Source organism: Morchella sextelata (assembly GCF_020137385.1).
Source record: "Morchella sextelata strain SCLS chromosome Unknown scls_26, whole genome shotgun sequence".
Classification (NCBI taxonomy): domain Eukaryota; kingdom Fungi; phylum Ascomycota; class Pezizomycetes; order Pezizales; family Morchellaceae; genus Morchella; species Morchella sextelata.
Window position 1 is genome coordinate 845,216 of NW_025408641.1, and position 22,036 is coordinate 867,251.

At 47.0% G+C, this 22,036-nt stretch overlaps 6 protein-coding genes across 6 annotated transcripts; 3 read left to right on the forward strand and 3 right to left on the reverse strand.

Annotated features, from left to right (window-relative positions):
* Positions 1–50: 50 nt before the first annotated feature.
* On the forward strand, positions 51–3,015 carry H6S33_008498 (uncharacterized protein; the record flags this gene model as incomplete). Its single annotated transcript, XM_044839852.1, has 9 exons — positions 51–91; positions 191–218; positions 295–379; positions 438–615; positions 666–708; positions 761–1,159; positions 1,213–2,370; positions 2,431–2,583; positions 2,641–3,015. The coding sequence occupies 9 exons, from the start codon at positions 51–53 to the stop codon at positions 3,013–3,015; spliced, it is 2,460 nt and encodes an 819-aa protein (XP_044688043.1).
* A 1,058-nt stretch (positions 3,016–4,073) lies between these two features.
* H6S33_008499 (uncharacterized protein) lies at positions 4,074–6,366 on the reverse strand (the record flags this gene model as incomplete). Its single annotated transcript, XM_044839854.1, has 8 exons — positions 4,074–4,302; positions 4,359–4,456; positions 4,517–5,254; positions 5,315–5,488; positions 5,539–5,697; positions 5,753–5,793; positions 5,883–6,210; positions 6,268–6,366. The coding sequence occupies 8 exons, from the start codon at positions 6,364–6,366 to the stop codon at positions 4,074–4,076; spliced, it is 1,866 nt and encodes a 621-aa protein (XP_044688044.1).
* A 4,494-nt stretch (positions 6,367–10,860) lies between these two features.
* On the reverse strand, positions 10,861–11,499 carry H6S33_008500 (uncharacterized protein; the record flags this gene model as incomplete). Its single annotated transcript, XM_044839855.1, has 1 exon — positions 10,861–11,499. One exon carries the CDS (start codon positions 11,497–11,499, stop codon positions 10,861–10,863), a length of 639 nt encoding a protein of 212 aa, XP_044688045.1.
* Positions 11,500–13,583: 2,084 nt separating this feature from the next.
* On the forward strand, positions 13,584–14,300 carry H6S33_008501 (uncharacterized protein; the record flags this gene model as incomplete). The annotated part of the gene is made up of 1 exon (XM_044839856.1): positions 13,584–14,300. One exon carries the CDS (start codon positions 13,584–13,586, stop codon positions 14,298–14,300), a length of 717 nt encoding a protein of 238 aa, XP_044688046.1.
* Positions 14,301–17,291: 2,991 nt separating this feature from the next.
* H6S33_008502 (uncharacterized protein) lies at positions 17,292–17,643 on the reverse strand (the record flags this gene model as incomplete). Its single annotated transcript, XM_044839857.1, has 3 exons — positions 17,292–17,458; positions 17,512–17,554; positions 17,611–17,643. The coding sequence occupies 3 exons, from the start codon at positions 17,641–17,643 to the stop codon at positions 17,292–17,294; spliced, it is 243 nt and encodes an 80-aa protein (XP_044688047.1).
* A 779-nt stretch (positions 17,644–18,422) lies between these two features.
* On the forward strand, positions 18,423–21,018 carry H6S33_008503 (uncharacterized protein; the record flags this gene model as incomplete). Its single annotated transcript, XM_044839858.1, has 5 exons — positions 18,423–18,888; positions 18,952–19,813; positions 19,866–19,936; positions 20,009–20,846; positions 20,913–21,018. The coding sequence occupies 5 exons, from the start codon at positions 18,423–18,425 to the stop codon at positions 21,016–21,018; spliced, it is 2,343 nt and encodes a 780-aa protein (XP_044688048.1).
* Between the last annotated feature and the right edge of the window lie 1,018 nt (positions 21,019–22,036).

Consider the following 22,036-nt stretch of genomic DNA (forward strand, 5'->3'; position numbering starts at 1 on the left):
TTCATCCATCTACAGAAAAACACATTTATTCCACCTAAAAAGAATCCAATATGCCGGATCACGAAGATAAGAAGAAGAAGGTCAACTTGGGGTATGTTCATCATCATGTTCCCTTCATCTTGCATCTTACAATAAACGTCATCAGCATTTGTTCCTAGAACCATCTACTAACCATCTCTTTGCGCTTCAGGGACTCATCCGGTGCTCCGCCAAAAGATGTGAGAATCCACCTGTTCGCCTCGGTTGATGAGAGGTTGCAACTCCAGCTCTTGTATACTAATTTGTGGAAATAAGGCCGATGATGTTGCCACCGCCATCTTGAAGAAAAAGAAGAAGCCAAATAGCTTGATCGTTACCGATGCTGTGAATGATGATAACAGTTCGTTGCCCCGCATCGTTATCGGTAGGATTGCCGCTAATGGATAACCGTCATGTAGGTATCATCGCCTTATCAAACAACACCATGGAGACGTTACAACTCTTCCGTGGTGACACTGTCCTTGTCAAGGGAAAGAAGAGAAAAGACACAGTTTTAATTGTTCTGGCCGACGATGATCTCGATGATGGATCTGCAAGAGTTAACCGTGTAGTCCGAAATAACTTGCGCGTCAGGCTGTAAGTTGAACCAAGTCCTGGATGTTGGAAAGATGCTAACAAACTTATAGAGGAGATGTCATCACAGTTCATCCCTGCCCCGATATTAAATACGTAAGTTTTACTCGAGGAATAAATTACTAAACTGTCTAACATTTTTTCGCAGGCGAAACGCATTGCTGTTCTTCCCATTGCAGACACTGTTGAGGGACTCACGGGTTCTCTCTTTGACGTTTACCTTAAGCCCTATTTCCTTGAAGCCTACCGACCTGTGCGAATGGGTGATCTCTTCACAGTCCGAGGTGGTATGCGAATGGTAGAGTTCAAGGTTGTTGAGCTTGATCCTCCAGACTATGGTATCGTTGCTCAAGACACAGTTATCCACTGTGAGGGAGAGCCTCTAAACCGTGAGGACGAGGAGGGTAACCTAAATGAGGTTGGATACGATGATATCGGCGGTTGCAGAAAGCAGATGGCACAGATCAGAGAGTTGGTTGAGCTGCCGCTGAGACATCCCCAGCTCTTCAAGAGCATCGGTATCAAGCCTCCACGCGGTATTCTTCTGGTAATTTCCCAAATAACCCTTTTCTAAAGTACCTTTACTAACAATTTTATTAGTATGGACCTCCTGGTACTGGTAAAACCCTAATGGCCCGTGCTGTTGCCAACGAAACCGGAAGTTTCTTCTTCCTTATCAACGGTCCCGAGATTATGAGTAAGATGGCCGGAGAGTCAGAGTCAAATCTTAGGAAAGCTTTCGAGGAAGCAGAGAAGAACTCTCCTTCCATCATCTTCATTGATGAAATCGATTCTATCGCCCCCAAGCGTGAAAAGACCAATGGTGAAGTCGAGCGAAGAGTTGTCTCCCAGCTTCTTACCTTGATGGATGGTATGAAGGCTCGTAGCAACATCGTTGTCATGGCTGCCACCAACCGACCTAACTCAATTGACCCTGCTCTTCGTCGTTTTGGACGTTTCGATCGTGAGGTTGACATCGGTATTCCCGACCCAACCGGTCGTCTTGAGATCTTGCAAATTCACACAAAGAACATGAAGCTTGCTGAGGGTGTCGATTTGGAACAAATTGCATCAGAAACCCACGGTTATGTTGGTTCTGATGTTGCATCGCTTTGCTCAGAGGCAGCAATGCAGCAGATTCGTGAGAAGATGGACTTGATCGATTTGGATGAGGACACCATCGATGCCGAGGTTCTAGACTCACTTGGTGTTACTATGGAGAACTTCCGTTTTGCGCTCGGTGTCAGCAACCCCTCAGCCCTGCGCGAGGTTGCCGTTGTCGAAGTTCCCAATGTTCGCTGGGACGACATTGGTGGTCTCGAGGGTGTCAAGGCCGAGCTCATCGAGTCAGTACAGTACCCTGTGGAGCACCCCGACAAGTTCCTCAAATTCGGAATGTCACCGTCTCGTGGTGTCCTCTTCTATGGTCCTCCCGGTACTGGTAAGACCTTGTTGGCTAAGGCCGTCGCCAACGAGTGCGCTGCCAACTTTATCTCCGTCAAGGGACCCGAGTTGTTGTCCATGTGGTTCGGTGAATCTGAGAGCAACATTCGAGACATCTTCGACAAGGCTCGTGCCGCAGCTCCTTGTGTCGTATTCTTGGACGAGTTGGATTCCATTGCCAAGAGCCGTGGTGGATCCATGGGTGATGCCGGCGGTGCCAGTGACCGTGTCGTAAACATGTTGTTGACTGAGTTGGATGGTATGGGTGTGAAGAAGAACGTTTTCGTTATTGGTGCCACCAATCGTCCCGAACAGGTAAAAGCCCTTTCAGCCTCGTTTCTATTTTATTTATATGGCAATTCTAACAGATTTTAGTTGGATGCTGCCTTGTGCCGCCCAGGTCGTCTTGACACTTTGGTCTACGTTCCTCTTCCCGATGAGACATCCAGAATATCTATCCTCAAGGCCCAGCTTAAGAACACACCTGTTGCCCCTGATGTCGACTTGAACTACATCGCTTCAAAGACTGTAACTATCCCCATGTTTTTTTTTTTGACTTTATAGTGCGATACTAACGTTCTACAGCACGGATTCTCTGGTGCCGATTTGGGTTTCGTTACCCAGCGTGCTGTTAAATTGGCCATCAAGCAGGCAATTGCTGCCGAAATTGAGGCCAGCAAGGAGAAGGACAATGCTGGAGATACTGAGATGGATGATATTGAGCTCGAGGACCCCGTCCCAGAGCTTACCAAGGCTCATTTCGAGGAGGCCATGGGTGCTGCCAGACGTTCCGTCAGTGATGTTGAGGTCAGGCGTTACGAGGCGTTTGCTCAAAGCATGAAGCAGTCAGGTGGTATGAACACTTTCCGCTTCCCAAGTGAGGGCGAGGGTGCGGCCACTGGTGGCTCTGGTGGTGCCGGGTTTGGCACAGGTGGTGAAGATGATGACTTGTACTCATAAATTCGTTGAGGGGTTTCTTTTAATTGATCAGGGCAAGTAAAACACCGGATGGGTCTGACAAACATTGTTTTTTTTTACATCTTGTTTTACGAGAAATGACAGCATATTTTTTCTCTGCTCTAGAATTTGATACAGCAGCTATTTTCATGTATCTGTTGTTATTAATTCATATCAATACTGGTTTTTTTTTGCTCCTTGGGTAGGGAAATTATGTTCTTATAGTTCGGCTTTTTGTTCTCCCTTCTACTTAAATCGATTTTATGGTTTCGTGAGTTATATATCTTGTGTTCTTGAATTATGCAAGCTCAATTCATTAGATCAAGTAGACTATTATTAGCTACAAGGATACGAATCTGCTCCTACACACATAACCCATCTACACGGTTTTTCTTACCTCTGCTGCTAATATGATGTGCGTGAGCGGTCTACGCGCGGCAAGAGTTTCTAGTCAATCATGTATGGTTAGAGAAAAGTGGGGTTAAAAGGACCTACCTCGGACTACAAGATCCAAGAATATTGTCATGTGGGTTTGATTTTATGCAATCACATGTGATCACTCGAAGGTCTTGGCTGTTTTCTGCCTTCTCATTCCGGGTCATTACTATCTAGAGATGGCAATACTCAGAAGCGAGAGTAAAAATCTCGTATATATGTAGCTGATAGACTGTACATACAGTGTAAGTTAGATACAGTAAGTCCCACCCTCCGTGCGTACATGTAATTACAAAGCATCTCCTAGTGCTTTCATGCATCGCATCATTTCCTCATGATCATGAATAGAACCCATCATGCCCGTCAAGTATTTAAAAGGGAATATCGCCGAAAAGAAAAGAAAAGAAAAAAGGTATATATAAAGGAAGCAAAAAAAAAAAAAAAAAGAAAAATTAAACTCTAAAACGCCCTTCCTCTGTCCCCCCCCCCCCCCCCTTTCCCCAAACTAAAAAGTCAAACTTTTGATCATTACCGATTACCCGTAATTTTTTCCACAACCTGTTCTCCTTTAATGCCCCCATCCCCAAAGCAAAAGAACAAAAAAAAATATATGAAAGCAATTATGCCTAGCTTCCGACAACAGACGCTGCTGTGGCGGTGCTAGTGTAGGTCTCTTCTCCTTTATCAACCAAGTCTGTCAAATCCACAAAGTCTCTTTTGGGAACGTCCAGCGACATGGTTCTTCTTGCATGCGTGCTGCCTGCCGGGCTTACGGATCTCCCGTTTGGAGAACGTTCCGATTGTCTGCGGCGCAGGTTCTGGATGAATGGCGACGAGGGGCGTTCCCTTTCGAGACTGGAGCTGAAGGTCTTAGTAAACGAGGAGATTAGATGGTGTGGGGGGAAGGTTACATGGGCGCATTTCCAGAAGTCATGTATAGAAGAAGGTACTTGAGGTTTGGGAGCGTGTTGCGTAGGTCCATTACTGAGAGACCTTGGCGGCTCATCAACTATGCCACATCACGATTGTATTAGTTACCGGCTGCTATGATGGGTTTGGGGGAAATTACCTGCTCAATATCCTTATTCAGCAAGAAGATTCCGTACTCGAACCGGAAATGTAAACTTCCTTTCATCCATAAGGGAAATGTTCTCGCGCCACCGATAACACTGATTGGATCCATGATGAATGAGTTACTTTCCACTGGCTGTACCGGATACCGTAGATATGTGCCCAGGTAATAACCCAGCTGATACACCATACGAGCAGTGTAGCCCAGAGCTGCTGAGATAACCTCATCATTATGATCATCATGGTCCGTATTGGGTAGATACAAGCCCCGAATCGTGAATCCCAACGAATGCTCAGGGGTCGGCTCAATAGGATAGATCTGCTGCAAGTCGTTTACAATGCGGCGCCTCTGAGCTTCGATGCCACTCTTTGTCTCTGCAAGGTCAATGCGAGATCTCTCGAGTTGTGTGGTGGCTTCTTCGAGGAACTTTTCGCTAGTTGATTGACTTTCTTTACCGAGTGCCATAGCGCTTCTGCGTGAGCTGATGCTCTTCAAGAGATTATCACGGCGAGCGGTGACACTCTCTAGGCGTTTTTTCTCGGCTGCGAGAGCTTTTTTGGCCGCATCACGGCGAGAGGTTGCGGCAGCGGTCAACTTGAGCAGAGATAGAGGAGTTGCTTCACGAGTGAGAAGAGCGCTTATTTGCGAGGAGACCTTTGCGGTAGTCACTTGAGCATCGTTAATGCACTCTTCGAGGTTATTGAGCTTCATCACGGTGTCGTAAGAGGTGGATGGCTATATGAATATTAATATTAGTAAATCGAATTTTTGAAACGAGGGCAGGTGTGAGTGCACAATTGTATTCTCGCTGGAGAACGACAATGATGAAATAGAGTTTGAAATATTGTGGCCACCAGTCCGAAGCTCTTTTGGTAGCGGCATTGGGAGATCGTTAACTACAGTATAGATTCCGTCGGATAGGGAAAAAATAATGCAGTTTGTAGAAAACGGGTACGGAAAGTTTTCAAGCTGTTACGTCAGTTATTACCCGTCGCGTAGTGAGGGAAAGAGCTACCAACACTTTTCCCAATAAACCTTAACGACGATAGTGCAATGTCCAACTCGACAATAAGCTGAAATTGTTCGCTGACGCCAGCCCATAATTTGACAATTACTACGTCCCGTCTCGAGATATGCGCTCCGGCATTTGTTAACTCGAACGACTGGAAGTTCGGATTCTATTAAGTTGTTAGCTTCCTCTCCCCGTTGCTTTAATCTAAAACACTCACGTACCATTGACTTATGAATAACTTCGCTAATGTATATTGGATCATCTAGGTGTCGCACACGCAAAAGAGAGGACTCTCAACTCAGTACGCTCGTTCGCCATCAATAATAGAGGATAAATCGGAGTAGCACCCACCTCCAAGCTCTGCAACATGCAGCGAGAAGAACACATCGGACATTCTCATATCCTCAAGTCGCTTCTGCTTCTGTACCGGGCCGTCCAACCCACGCGTACTACGTCGCCTCGAATGTGGTCTCTCTGAAGACAGGTCGCTTGACGATTTCGAGTGGTGCAGGCTTGATTCGCTCTCATCCTGTTGAGTAGCAGCGAGCGTCTTGCTCGCTGTTCTCCAGGCACCTGCCAGAAAGTCGTCATCGGTTGATTTCCCTCTGGCACGTGAAGGTGCCGTCGAAGTCGTCAAATTCCTCACCACGATCCCGTTCAGATGCCGTAATTTACGACCCTCCTCTGTGTTAGTTCTCAAAAGCTTCATCAAAAAATCGGAAGTCCCCACACCTACCGTGGGTAAAAGTAGAGGTCTCCCCCTTGACATCGTGGTCTCTGGAATATCGTCAGAGTCCATAGTGGGGATGGCAGTGCCATCACTATCTGAAGGCATAACTGTGCAAGTTGCTATTTTTCTCGCTGGGGACGATAAAAGCTTTGGGGAAATTTGAAGCTCGACGTGGAAGTTCTGGAGATGTTTCGGTGCAGTACAAATAAAGTTGTAAGCTGCATGACGCTGGTGTGTCTCTGAGAGCAAGGGGTGAGCTATGACTAAGCCGGTGATGTAACCGACAATTGAATGGACCCTGCTCGTACCTAGGCTTGATACCATACAGTTTGTCCCATCAACCCTTCTGTTACTAGTAACTTAGATAGAATATCTTTTTTTCCACACAATGTTACTCAAAAAAAGTATTGGTTGAATCACTACTACTTATGAGAACGCCAATCAGAAATCCAGGAGCTCAGTGTCCCTATGAGATTTGCTAATGAAATGTAAAGCTATAAGATTCATCTTTGTTCAGGCTGGATGTCGGTCCTCAATCCTTCTTTGCACTCGGGCGCTGGTGCATCTGTACAGCTGTATCTTTTGCTAGGCAAGTTTCCTCTTAGAATTAGCAATTCCCTAATTATTTGGTTTTGAATTTAATCCATCTCTTTTTTACAACTCCATTAGGTCTTTACAGATAGAATATCTGCTCCATTATGAAGCTCATTTTTAAAGAAGGGCTCAGAGACCAGTATCTTCATCTAAAACCAGGAATGTTCCATACAGCTGCTTCTAGGCCGACCTGGAGTTTCAGATCTAACATAGAGGCTATTTAACCAGCCATTGGAAATTTCGAACGAATATTTAAGGGGGGAGGCTTGGCTAAACGAGCTACACTACCAGTTCGGAATTAAAATTCCATCGAGAAACCGTTAGTTATAAATCTACACCTTCTCTTACCCTTTAGGACGGGGAATGGTCTTTGCGCAAGCTCGGGGGTAAAAGGATACTTCACAATGTCTCACTCGACGAAGGTCGCCAAGGAACTGTGTCTGGGCTACTTGGCATTCAGCTCTTGGGACAAAATTTGGTGGTAGAAACGGTTACGGACAATGCTGGTTGGTGGACTGCTATATCTATTCTGTGTAGATTCTTTGGCAGCCAGTGGTTAATTAGGAGCCCTAGGCTTTCGGCAGGGATATATTCCAAAGTAGACTCAGCTAGGCGAAGCTCCTTGTTGTGTCTTTATAGCTACCCTTTGCCTGGCCCTTAATCTGGATTTCGGCACATAGAATATGGTATCCCTCTGAACGTGTAACGATATACACATATATATACCTATCGTTTTAAGTTTTGACTCCGGTAGTAATCTAGGTAACATGCATATAATCATAGATCATTAGCGTACCAAGTAGTTGTCCGCCTATCATTCCGTGGCCCCAAAAACGGGGTATGCAGATACGCTAAATGGATCAACACAGTAGCGGCGAAAGCCCTTCGCTCTCCCTAGCCACCGGCGGAACGCCCATATTTGCACCAGATTTCTCAGCAGAGTCTCCCTAGCTATACCCAGCTTTTCCACCCCCCATTCTCTTACAGAAAACTCGCACCTTCTCTTCTATCCGAAGACTCGGCTTGCACAAAAATCATATAATTTTATTCAGGAAGCCGGCGGTCGATAGTACTGAAGTAACGTAAGAGTTGGGACTGGGGTGGGAGGGCGACTACATATGTACTTATTGGTCAAATTGCAGAGCAAGGTGGTTTGCGTGGCCACTTTCTCCGTTACATAGGACGATCAAAAAGAAACCCAAATACGCAAGCCTATGAGATTTTAGTTCTCCTTCTCTCTCTCTCTCTCTCTCTCTCACGAATTTCTCTAAGCGCACAAGTACCAGAGGTACCTAGCCTCGGCCAGAACTATGAAAGTTTCTTAGCCAAATATCTAGGACACGCAGCACGTGGCTACGCTTAATCCAATAAACCAATAAAGCACGCGTATGCAGACCAACCAAACAAGTTTAATCCCACCATATTTTTTTATATTTTTCTCGCCTTTTCTATCTATCACTCATTTAATATCTCGTCCAACATCTCATCTAATATCATCTAATATCGCCTAATCTCTCATCGCTAACCTCTAAATATTCCTCTCCATGCAAAAATTCCACACTTTAACCTCATCCCTCGAATATCCGAATACTGTCTCTACTGCCTCTACTAGTATTCACGGTAACAATCACGACATTTGTTATGGAGACAGTCCATACACTGTCTCAAATAATATGTATTCGCCGATTCACAACGGCAGCAAATCCATCTTGCTGGCGTGCGCGCGGACTTGACGTTGCTGGGCCTCTTGGGAAATTTTTCCGTGCTGGTGACAGGCACGGGGCACATTGGTGCAACGGGGAGAACGGTGTGTGTGAAGCACATTATTTTGAGTATTTTTGAGTGGTTTTTGAGTATTGGTTTAGTATTTGAGTGTTGATTTGGAACGTGGGTGGGTATTTAGTATTTGATAGTTGTTGTTAATGCTGGTGTGATTGTGTGATTGAGATGATGCTTTGATTAGAGTAAGAGTGTGTGATATTTAAAGGTCTTTTGCACCGGTATGAGGGCTTTTATGATGAATTTCATGCATAGATCTTCAGGTTTTGAAATATGCCTTTTCAATCGGTGGGGTATATTTTCCGTTGGGTTTCAAGTGCTGTTAACGTTTTCATACTGGCAGCATGAAAGAACACTACTTCTGACGACTAATACCATTGATATTATGAGTGAAAATATGAAGACAATGCTACGCAGTTAACAATATGCAATTAGCGAGATAATCCCCCATAATATAAGCTCGGGGGTAGGTTAACCTCTGGCTTCATTTCCGTATGCGCAGTTCACTGTAAATTACTCCTCTATGGTATCAATAGGAATACCGAGAGCTGAGTTGGTTGTTGTTCTTGAAATTAAGGCAGGTCGGGTTCCTGCATCAATCGAGTGACATCAAGTGATGTGAACACCAGTGAATAAACCCAAAAGTGTGCGTACACAATGATCTTCAAGCCTCCGTTTGCTTTCAAGACAGTTCACTCCATATGTGAAATAGCGTAATTCATATAATAGCCACCTTCAAACCGAAATTTTCTTGTCTAAAAACAGCCTTCGCCTGTTTCTCGCTCTGGATGGACAAAACTCCGTAGTCTTCTTCACTCCTTGGGAGCTCCCATGCCACGTTCCTCTAAATGATCAGTTCTATTGAAGCGTTAATAAAGGATAGAGAAGTCAGTGGGATGTAGAAAAGAGCAGTCGAAAGCCAGGATGACCATAAGCACCACGCGCACGCCCGGGGGTCCACAACTAGTGAACTAGTACATAGTAACTCTTGAATGACTGAAGACTTCATAGTATACGGAGGTTTAAAATTGTGGCAGGAGAGCCAGAGGCGCAGGTGTGGATACTTGTGTAAATACCTAGCAAAAACTGAATGTAGACGTAGCTCTCTTCATTACACTGCGGGTGGAGAATCGTGGTGTAGAAAGAACGTAGTGTAACGGCAGGAATAATTAATGGTAAGAGGACTTTGTGCTGCTAATGAGTCATGTATAGCAAACCGTAACTGTGCGAGACGGTGAGTCGACATATGGTGCCTAGTACTAGAAAGTACTCATAACAGATGTATAATCTATCATAAATATTAACTCGACCTAAATGTAGCCACAAAGGCTCGAAAAGCTCAAAGACTTCAAACTACGTACGGTAGTTGTAGATAGCAAACTACACTGCACCTTAAAGCTAGAAATATCAACACAAAGATTAGTTATGTGTCCCTTAGACCGAGTGATGATTCATGGCCACAACTATCATATCGAGTACTTCTGGTATTGACATATACATTGCACCATTTATCTCGATCTCCTCCAGATATATCGACAATATCTTAATTAACCTTGTGGTTGAAGGATTGCTAATTGGCTGATGAGATCCATTGCTATTCAAATCCTTTATTACGTCTACAGCACATACTACATCTCATTAATCAACTTCTCACAGGACATTCGATTGAATATCATTCCCAGCTGGCAGGCCGTACTATAGGCCATAATATATTGCACCTTACATCAAGTAGCTGAGCTCCATGATTCCTCTCTCGTGAGGGGAAGTGTGACAAGATCTGATAGCTACATCATCTCTAGAAGAAACACATGAAGCTTAAAGAATTCCTACAAAGAATTACTCCATAAATGGCATACTCGATGGGAAAATAGACAATAAGGGGCTTTGCTTGGGTGAAGGTAGGTGTGTACTATTTAGACATAGGCATACACCAATTCACTAAACAAAATCAAAAGAAAAATGCAGTCAGGCCTTCTTCCGTCCGCATAGCCGGCATATATTTTACGTTGATATTTGGTGGGTGTTTATAACTTGGGTTTCAACCGCGAAGAATTCTTTGTTAATCACTGAGAAGTACTGACAACTCCGATAGTAGTAGCAATTTATTCCGTATCATTTAAATCTTCTCCTTTCGACGACGCATACGAGAAGCGTATGCGTTCAAATAGTCTTTATATAGGCCTAGCCTATCTTCTCATCCTTCACGACTTGCCTTAGCTTTTTTGTCTATTCCAGCACATCCACAACCATCTCCTTTGCGCTCTTCGAAACCTCCAAAATCCACTCCATGACTGCTATTTCCCTAGCTTCACCCTCATCATCCTTCGCACGAATCTCCTTCACCTCATAAACATACCTCCTACACAACGGGCAATGCCAATAGTCTGGAAAATGACCGTCGTACTGGATTCTCGCACGCCACATACCCTTCGCACAGTCCTTGCACGACGCATGGACACAATCGCGGAACTGGACGCTGATCTGGCGGCGCCCACAGATAGTACACAGCATATCATCGGGGACGTCGGGCTCAGTGGCATCAGAAGCGGTCTCTGAGGGTGGAGCATGGTAGGCAAGGAAGTCCTCATCGCCGGAGGTGAAGCTACCGGTCTCGAGAAGCTGAGTGCGGCGTCTGTGGATGACGGAGGTGATGAAGCTGAGGTTGTGATCATGTTCCCACTCAGTGAAGACGGATTCCATATCGTTGAGAGTGCTGTGAATGATGGCGTCGTAAGCTGGCGGGCTGGAGGTGAAGGAGGTATCGATTAAGGCCTCGATTGAGGTATCGATTGAATCGACGCTGGTATTGAAGAGGGCGAGGAGGCGGTCACTAAGAGATGCCGATGTATCATTTGAAGTGCTCATGTTTAGAGTTATGGTAGATTGAATCTTGCGAGTGTAATTGTTATGGATGAGTAGATAGGCGGTGAAGTGACTGGTGTGAATAATAAATTTCAGAATGCAGGCACTATAGTGTCTTATATACGTATCCAGGTTAGGCATGCTGTGTTTTCATGTGGTCACATACACTATTCAAGCTATACATAAGAGTTTAAAAAGATAACCCACTTGAAACCTTCAGAACACGACACCTGTACCACATCAGCACCACCCATCCCTTGCCCAAATTTTTCAAGACTCGGGACCTATATCTTTCAGCCATTGATTGTTCGAATACCGCACCGTCCATTCCAGTCACCCTTCCAAGTACCATAATCCTCATGCTCACCGGCCATATAACCGGCATGTACCTCCCATCCTACAACCCACCAGCACCCATACATCACCATCACCACCGTCACCACTCGCTCATACCAATGTACACAAAGCTCGTGACCATCCTCCTAATGGCGGCACTATGGTATCGAGGCAACTACACTTGGCTCGCTGCCATATTCCTCGCTTGGGTAGGGGGCACGAAAGTCAGGGTCTTCTACGGGCTACTGCTACTGCTATGGATGTTCAGATTGAGGATCTCGGACATGGTGTGCTATATGGGGCCGAGAGGATGGGGATGTATGGCGGTTTATCTGTTCGGGTTAGATGCTGAGTGGTAGTGGTACGTACTGAGTCTAGGCTGGCTTGAATGCGACGCTATAACTAGGTGTTAGTTATAGATTGGTATGGGTACTAAGGTGAGAATAATGAAAGCGCCTGTGCGGAGTTTGACCCTAGGCTTGAGTGACCGAGATTATAATTATGGTTAATATCCACACTGTGAATCAGACGGATCTCGTGAATCGTGAATGTGAAGCTGAAACCCCGAGCCACAGCGTCAAATTTGGCCTGGCCTGACCATAGGCTTTTGGTATGGTATCAATACGTACAATAGAAACACATCACTTGATAAATCAAACTCACTCATGGATAACACGTTTATTTTATTATGGTGCGAACACTGTAATCACAAGGTCTCACTCGGCAGCAATGTTGATCTTCGTGTAGTTTTTTATGTGCGGAAATACAGTAATTATTTTCTTGATTATTCGACATGATAGTAAAATAATAGAACTATATATACTAAAAATATGTGGCAATAGTAAGTTCTAGACTCCCTTAATGAGATATTCTAGACCATCATAAATAACCCCGGAGAATAACTCCTGGTAATGATATAAAAATCATGTCACGTATAAACCCATATAAAAATAACTCAACCCGGGGACTTAACTCCCAGGCCCGAAAGTACTTCGATCAGAGTAAGAATTTGGCTGTGCGAACGGTTTTATCAGATCGACACCCGCCATAGAATGCTTGCCCCCCCCACCGGTCCACCCCACCCAACACCTGCCGGAGATTTTCAGTGTACCCACTTATGTTAGGCAGAAGTAGCCCTTAAATATTATACAAATTTCCAGGAAAGATTGGTCACCTTGCAACATGACAACCAATCAACTGTTTCCCTTGAACGAGTGATATTCCATGATTACGCTACACAAGCCCGCACAGGATATAGCGCTCAATTCAATGGGGAAATATTCTAACAAATATCTTAATTCCAATTAGTCAAATCCTAAATCACAAGGCGATCAATGCTAGCCACATGGGGTGTCTTTATAGTTAGTAGTCATAAGTAATTGACCAGTTTCAGTAGATAGCGTAGTAATTGCGAGTACGAGACCAAAGAGATCGAGTTTTGCTCGGTATTACAATATGTATAACCACATACACACCCACGTACCATTATGGGCTTGCCACCAATTACGCGTTCTCCCTCCTATCATTTGAGTAACACTCCGCATGTGCAAGAAAGAACTCCACATTCAATGGCAACCCTCGAAGAGTGTTTCATGTTCTCCAAAGCTGACAGGACTTACTGGGAAGACTCACCCGAGTCCGTATATATAACCCTCCCTCCCGCAGTAGCTGGCAAAGTTCACACTATCAGATATCCAAGCTCCAAATCCGCTAAACCGGTAACAACATACTACAACTCTTAACTCACACCAATGGACGACGACGACTTTATACGTGAGCATGAGGAAGACCCTGACGACGCAGAATCATGGAAAGAAGAACGCCGCCAGTATAAAAATCCCTGGGAAGAAAATCACAGGTGGTATTGTAATTGTGACATGGACTACGATGATACAGAACGCGACTACCCGATAGGCGATGACGAACTCGACTCCGAGCACGACATATCTGAGGACGATGAGAAGGCAAGTGATATATATCATGATCCATATCTTGATCATTGTGATTCTGAAGATGGAGTACCTGTCGTAGAGAAGGAGGAAGTTAAGGAGGGTACAGGCTTCAACGATATCATGCAAAGATTTCCAAGTAAGGGGGGAGGGAAAGCGGAGGTCTATCAGCCGCCGCCACAATATGATCTAGGCTCCGAGTCTGAGGAAGGGGATCCGGCGTTTGTGCTCGGAGAAAATGTGTGTGGTGTGTGCAAGCGTAGAAATATTCAGGTTGTATATGTATCGTGCGGCCATGGCGCTTGTGTATGCTGTGCAAAGCGGGTGTGGTGTAGAGGAAGGATGATGAGGCTGAGGTTTCCGACATGGCTGAGGTGCCAGGAATGTAAAGGTAAGGTGAATACCGTGGATCTCGTTGATGGGGAAGAGGTGGTTGGAGTGGGGCTGAAGGTGTTGGAGTGGATTGTCCAAGTGTCGGAGAGGATCCAAAGGATGTGGAAGGCAAGGTATGGCGAGTGAAATTGATTGCGGTGGGCTTTCTTGCGCAACGGGGCAATGCCTGCTAATTTTGAGATACCCTTATTGCTTAGGTCTTCGTTTTTTTTTTTTTTCTTTCGGTTTTTATCGCCCTGTTAATTATTCTGGTATGGGCGATTTTCTTTGAGTACATGACAGGTTAAGTAGGTTAGTTTTCAGTATCTATTACAATGAGAATAGACGCTGTGCACCCACTCTACATCCATATCTAGTAGTGTTATTTGCATTTTCCCGTTCATCTTTGACGTAGGTTCATTTTTTTGAGTTATATAACGCACTCTGTCTTTCTTTTGCTGTTTCTTTTGCGGGTTTACGGTTCATTTTCATTATACACCCTGTCGTTTAACAGTGTCCATGTAATCATGTCATAGGTTGACTAGAGTGTATGAGACATCTTTATTTCTTTTCCCGTGCTGTTCGCGCAGGTAGTTATGTAGTTTAGTTAGTTATGATCTTTATTTTCAAATTAAAGAGATAATCCAAGAAATGGAGCACGATTTCAGTGAATCTTTACGCCCTCAAATCGATGAATCGACTATAAATCTCGCTAATCCTGTAGATACGAGGCGGGTACGCAAACTGTCCCCTATAGCAGTAGTAGTGTGACCATAAATGTACTAGAAGGTCTTCGGTCACCAACTATCACTCGACGGTGTTCTAAATTCGAGGTCGTGACAGAAATAGTTGCAAACCCGGAGTCCTACCTGGCCATAATCCATAGAACTACATATAGGTGCAGCACCTTCTATGCTTGAAAAATATGCTGGAGTTGCAATAACGCACTAGTGGCCCAATTCGCCTGAGTTGAGTGGTGCCCTACTGGAAGATGAAACCGAGCTGACCAGCTTTTGTTCTTTCCTTGAACCTAGTCTTTTTCTTCTGTTTCCACACGGCTTAAAGTCTTCATAGCTTGGCTACTTCATCTGCATTAGGAGGCTGTAGAATTTATCATTGACAAGAAGAGTTTTCAAAGACTCACATAGAGCCGCCGACCAAGCGCACACCTAGTTATTCTTCAAGTTAGTGAAGAGTCTAATCAGAAGTTCAGTTGTGCGGTAACCTATGGGCATCCATCTCTCATGAAGCTAGTGAGCCGATGAGCAGGGCGGCACTGTTGACCTCTTCGGTTTGAGGAGAATATTAGCGGTTTCCAGACCCCCTCCTCCTCTCTGCTTGAGCGTCTCCTGCGTGGGGTGTTGGGAAGCATTGATACTAGATGGAGATGGGAGGGGAGCATTCTCTGTGTAACTACATGTAGCACTGTCATCCAATCTTTCTTCACTAAACATAGCTAAAAAATAGTCAGTTACAGCAAACAGTTCAGACATCAACAAACCATATGCATTTAACCCAGCGTGGGCCTCTAAAAGATCGCTCCATTTAGAAATCTTGCTGCCCTTAGCTAACGGTATACACACTTAGCCAGTGGAATAACGTACGTGGTTGATGAACGGATAGGGCGTATAGTTCTAGTATTGCGATGTCTTGTTGACGGATGGATGGGTATAAGGCGACGTTGGAAGTTTTATAGCTCTTATTGTCGTGGTTGCTGCGTGCACGGTCTACATCTACTATATCTATCTACTATACTATAAAAGAATACATATGGCCCGAAAAAGTTTCGCTAAACCAGCCTAATCCTACATCCGGCCCTGACCATGGGGGAGACTAATTGGCTAAATAACGAGCGAGAAGCTAAGATAGTTCGATCTGCGATTGTAGGCCTGCCAGAGAGCTCTGATCGATATCACACATACCCCACTAAGGCCCTCAGGCCCCTCAAAAAAAAGGGGGGCAATAAATACACAAAAAGTAATGCTGTGACACCGTACCATCGCACCAACGTACGCACCACCCCACCATCCGGCCATATGCCGCAACTACACTCAAACCCTCCCTCTACCCACCCCACCGTCTAAATCAAAACCCAGAAAACACTAGCGAGAACACTCCTCCCTCTCAGAGCCGCAGCACAGCGCGAGTGACACGCCATGACGCACCGCCGCAGCAGCCAGCACGAGTGTCAATCCACTTCATCTACCATCACAGCATCCGAGAATCCTAACTTTCTGAGAATCTGCGTGTTATGGGGCGCTGGCTGGTGACTACCGGTATGTACATGGTATGGGTATGGGGTTGACCGATATATTTATCGAGAAAGACCCCGCCCCCACAGTTACATGTATGCTTGAGGAGGCGTAGGACACGCATAAGAAGATACTGCCGCCTCACAGCGCTGTATTGGAGGTAACGAAAGAGTCTATGGGGATCTAGGATAGCACGACGACCACCACTGCCCTGTGGATCTCGACATATTCCCCTCACCAAAATGACATGCAGTGTCAAATCTTGCCCCTAAAGGCTCTCGGTGGTTGGGCGCTGATTCTTCTTGGGGCGATGTGATTCGATGTCTCTATGACTATCGCGTCCTTTCATGCCATAAGGGGCCGATTGACATGGAAATACCAGCTACTTACCAGATATCGAACAGATAGTATGGGTCTTTTGTTGTAGTAGGAGGACTGGCTGTTAATAGACTGGCACCCGCTGGATTAATACTCCCCAGGATGGAAGAGGACCGAGAAGAGTCGTGTCTAAATAAAGTAAGAGCGATAAGCATTCATACGCCTGGTTTCTACCATACTACAAGAAAAGAGCACGCCGATAAGGTATGGATATTTACTATCCCTGGAGAGTGTATTTATGGATTTTGGCGGCAGAATCAAGGAGTACAGTTCTCATGAATTCTTCGAGTGAATACTTAGATGTATCCATTTGAACCTCTCTTGACATGTTGACGGGACCAAACTCCCACCCTTCCGGATAATCAAATTCCTTCCCAACGCCTATAAAAAAATGAAAGAACAAAAGGAAAAAAAGGCATCCCGAGTTACCCACTAAACCCATTACAATCACACACAATCACTCGGCCGCAAAAAAGCATACCCAAACGCCACCAGGAACACCGTCGCATCAAATCTGCGCCCGCAGCTCCTCAATCCAGCACCACACAACGTACATGATCCAGAACTCGAGTAGCCAGCAGCATGCACCAACGCAGTTCATGACGATTATGCTGAGCCCCGTGGGCTTGTATTCATCTTTGAGCTGGGCCTCGAGGTCTTTTTCTGGGGCTGGGTCTTTGATCGTTAGTTAGGAGGTAGGGAGCTAGTAGAAGTGGCGGGGATGGCACCTCTTAAGAATGGCTCTGGTATGTATCCGGCCTTATTTAGTGTCTGAAAGTCCATGGGTAAGTTAAAGTAAGTTGGGTAGCTGTAAGGGGAGTGAGAACCTTGCTGCGGTGCGGTGAGAGGCGGGGTTGCATGCTACGCTCGCGGGGTGGTTTTGTAGGCGTTTGGAAGAGGTGGATGTACTGCTGACTCAGATGTCGGAGATCGGGGGCGGAGGAGCTATGTAGGTGGGTCATGTAATGACGTTCGTGACGGAGCTTGATGGTTAGTTAGCTGTGGAGATAGCTCGTGGTGAAGCATTTTGGGCTTTGGCGCTTTAAAATGGTCTAAATGACTACATGTTCACCTACAATCTGGCGTCTGCGTAAAGCGCGGGTACTTAGGTGTGTCTTCTTCTTCTTCTTCAGTGTCCAGCTTCTTCAGCTTCATGAGCTATCACCCCACCAATGATCAGGTTGACATCATCAGCGCCCGTTTTGTGCAAGTGGCTGGGTGTGGCTTGCAGGGATGTTGTTGCAGGTGTGACAAGACAAGCGCAACGCAACGCAACGCACGCATCCTCCCTCCTCCCTCTCTCTCGCTGCTGCAACGTCAACACCACTCCACGACATAAAAACATCCACCTGAGTCTGTCTGTCTCTCTCCGCCCAAAGAGACAGCACCGTGAGACTCTTCCAAACAATCAGATATCCCTCTCCTAATTCGCTGCCAGAATCTGAGAGGAAGAAGAAGCTCATCCCACATAGCAAGCTACAACAGTTACCTAGGTAACTCTCCAAGCTAGCCGCCGGGTAGTCCGACGGTGGAGATAACAACCAACCAGACCAAAGAGAGCTAACCCGACCACCAGCTAGCCCGACACCACCACCTCCACATCCCCGCACCACAACCCATCACCACCAAACCACAACAAATGTCCATCTTTGGCGACTCCCCTCCCCCCGCTGCGCGCTCGCGCTCCTCCCTCTTCGACGACGACTTCACGACCGCGACGCCAGGCTCAGGCTCGCTCTTTGACGACTCTGGGCCTGATCCATGGGCCACGGGACTGCCGGTGCCGCGCCGTGGAGCCGACAGCGACATCACAAAGACGCTGCTGACGCCTGAGAATGCGAGTATCCCTGAGGAGTATGTAGACTACTACGACGCACTGCTGGCACAGTATGCGGCGCCGAATGGCATCTCCGTGGAGGGCGTGGGGAAGATACTGCTCGAGGCCGGGGTTGACTCTACGGCAAGGGAGAGGATTTGGGGAGTCATCATGAGAGGCGGGAAGGAGAGTGTAGGTAGGGATGAGGTCAATGTGCTTCTGGCTATGATCGGGCTGGCGCAGGAGGGCGACGAGATCAGTATTGATGGGGTCGACTATAGGAGGAGAAGTGAGTTTGCTAACCCCCCTCCCCCGCTCACTCGCCATTGGACGGCGCTAATTGTAGAGCTAGATCTTCCAATCCCAAGATTTACTACGATCGTAGCTCGACAGCATCATCGCGGGCCAGGCGTCGAGACCCCTACAACGTCTCTTGCATCTTCAACCCACAAGTCCGCCAATACCGCCCCGCACTCTGTCCACGACCAATCACAGGACCAGCCGACCTCACCAAGCTCCATAAAGCCTCTTATAGTCCACCGCCAGCAGTCAACACCCATTAGCACCTCTCCTATCCGCACGCGCACCTCGAAGTTCGTTGACGAAGTCGAAGACCCCTGGGGTAGCAGCCCCGCAGTAGTACAAAGCCACACCGCGCCTCCCGTTGTCGAGGCCCCCGTAAGCGTACATCAAACCAGCCCGACCGCAGAGCGCACCAACTCCTTTAATTACCAGCCTTCCGCGTCCGCGCGCCCCGCAAGCACACATGTCCGCGGCGACTCGCACGGCCGCGCCAGCTCCCTAGGCCGCAACGAACCGTACTCGTCGCCGACGCGCATACGCAACCAGATCGACGACTCGGAGCTCGAGCCTGACGACATCCACTCGGCGCTCCGAAACAATAACGCGAACCGCACAAGCGCGTCGTCAGCGTGGGGGGCCTATGAAGGCGGCCCGCACGCAGAGACGGGTGGGTATAATCCGTCCTTGTTTTCGGAGCCGAGTGCGCCGGCGCGGCATGGGTCGTTTGGAGGCCTCGGCGGAACCACCATTCAGTCTGAGTCGGGGGTGCCGAGTAGGGGGCCAGAAGAGGTTGTCACAGTGTCGGTGCTGCCCGAGAAGGAGGGCATGTTCATGTTCCAACATCGCAATTATCAGATTGCAAGTGCGAGACGGGGCAGCAGGGTTGTGCGAAGATATAGTGATTTTGTCTGGTATGTCTTTTATTTATTTTTTGGTTATTGGTAGATGATGCTAACTAGACAGGCTTCTTGAATGTCTGCATAAACGCTACCCCTTCCGCCAATTGCCTCTCCTACCCCCCAAAAGACTAGCTGGTAAGATCCTCTCTCCCTAGTGGCACATGCCATTGTGCTATCACAGCAGAAATAACGTCTGTCCGAACTCAGTTAACGGCCACTACCTCTCAGCCGACGCCGCCTTCGTCGAGCGCCGCCGCCGCGGCCTCTTCCGCTTCGCCAACGCCCTCGTGCGCCACCCCGTCCTCTCCCAGGAGCAACTCGTCATCATGTTCCTCACAGTGCCCACGGAGCTCACCGTTTGGCGGAAGCAAACCACCATCTCCATGCAAGAAGAATTCGCCGGCAAGCCTCTTCCTCCGGGTCTCGAAGACAGCCTCCCCGTGAACCTCGAGCAGACATTCGACACTGTGCGCAGCGGCCTCCGCAAGTCCAGCGAGATCTACATCCAGCTCTGCAGCCTCCTCGAACGCCTCGAGAAGCGCAACGAAGGCATTGCCGCCGACTACCTCCGCTTCAGCCTTGCGCTCCGCTCCCTCACCGACTGCAGCGAGGCCACATACGCCGTCGACACCAACGAGATCCCGCTCTTGAACAATGGGCTCCTCGCCGTCTCGCAGCACCTGTCAAACTGCCAGACGCTGCTCGAGGACGAGACCAAGGCGTGGGATGCCGGCATCTTGGAGGACCTCAAGCGCCAGCGCGACTGCCTGGTGAGCATGAGAGAGCTGTTTGACCGCAAGGAGCGCCTGGCTGTCGATAATGTGCCGCAGCTGGAGAGACGCATTAAGACGAGTCAGGCGAAGCTGGAGGCGCTGAGGAACAAGCCGGAGGGCACGGTGAAGCCCGGTGAGAGGGAGAGGGTCGAGGAGAGTATTGTGAGGGATAAGGCGAGCATCGTGGAGATGCTTAATAGGAGGGTGTTTGTGAAGGAGTGTGTTAGGGATGAGCTGATCCATTTCCAGAGCAGCCAGTATCATGTTTCGAGGTATGTTGCTGTGATTCCTTTCTTTGAGTAGGGGTGAATAGATAACTAACGGGGGCGGTGGAATAGGTTGCACCAGGATTGGAGCCAGGAGAGAGTCAAATACGCGGAGCTGCAGGCGGATAATTGGAGGGCACTCTGTAACGAAGTTGAAGAAATGCCATTAGGCGAGTAGAGTGGTAGACTAATTTACTGGGTTTTGTTTGTTTGTTCATCGTTAGCCATCCTCCTCCTCCTCCTCCTCCCGCCTTCTATTCTTGTTCTTGTTTTGGGATAATAATTCATTTATCCGCCTTTTTTTTCTCTGTTTCTGTTTCTGTTTTTGCGCGTGTTGTGTGTTTTTGTTATGCTGTACGTACTCGAGATGATGTGTAGCCTGGGTGGGATTCTGCGTTTTTTTGTTGTTGTTTGTCACGATGTTATGAACATTCTAGCCTGTTTATTGTTTTCTTGTTGCTTGTTCTTTTGAGCGCTTGAGAAGTTGGGAGCTGGGTATGAGGTGGGTGAGGGCGAGTGGTGGTGCGCAGCACGAAGGTGATAATTTGAGTGTGCATCTGTAGTCTTTCCTCCATCCATCTGTATATGTCCATGTGTGTGGGTGATAACTTGTATGGATGGACCTCTATATATACTCCAAGTACATTCATAGACGCCTTCACAGAGGTATGGTCAACACGGGTGTGTGGTCAATTCCAAGATTTGAATACAAATCACAAGAAATAAAAAGAAGAAAAACGCACAATTCCAAACCCCAAACGCCAGAGAGTACAAAAACAAAAACCTAGTGACCCAAGAAGTTTACACAATCCTTTACGTTTTGCATAACCCTCCTGCCTAGGAAGTGAGCCGAACCGAGGGTCACCCGGTTAAGCTGCCTCGGGAACCGTACCCCAATACCGCTAGGCCATTGGGAGGTTCGGTGTTTCTAACTGTAGCAATGTAATGAGCCAAACCGCCTGGGGATTGGCACTCCCACACATCCACATCCATACCCTTGAGTAAAAGAAAGGGCATGGCATGGTACAGTCGACTCTCCATATAAGGGTACCCTCTATAAGAATACTCGCCCTATAAGGAGCCCGGTCTACAGGCTACTTTTTTTTAGTATGTAGTGTTAAGGGTAAATGCTCATCTTTTCACCATAAGAATACCCTTAGTACTTTTTCCAATTTTTTGGTGTGTTACCCTTATTG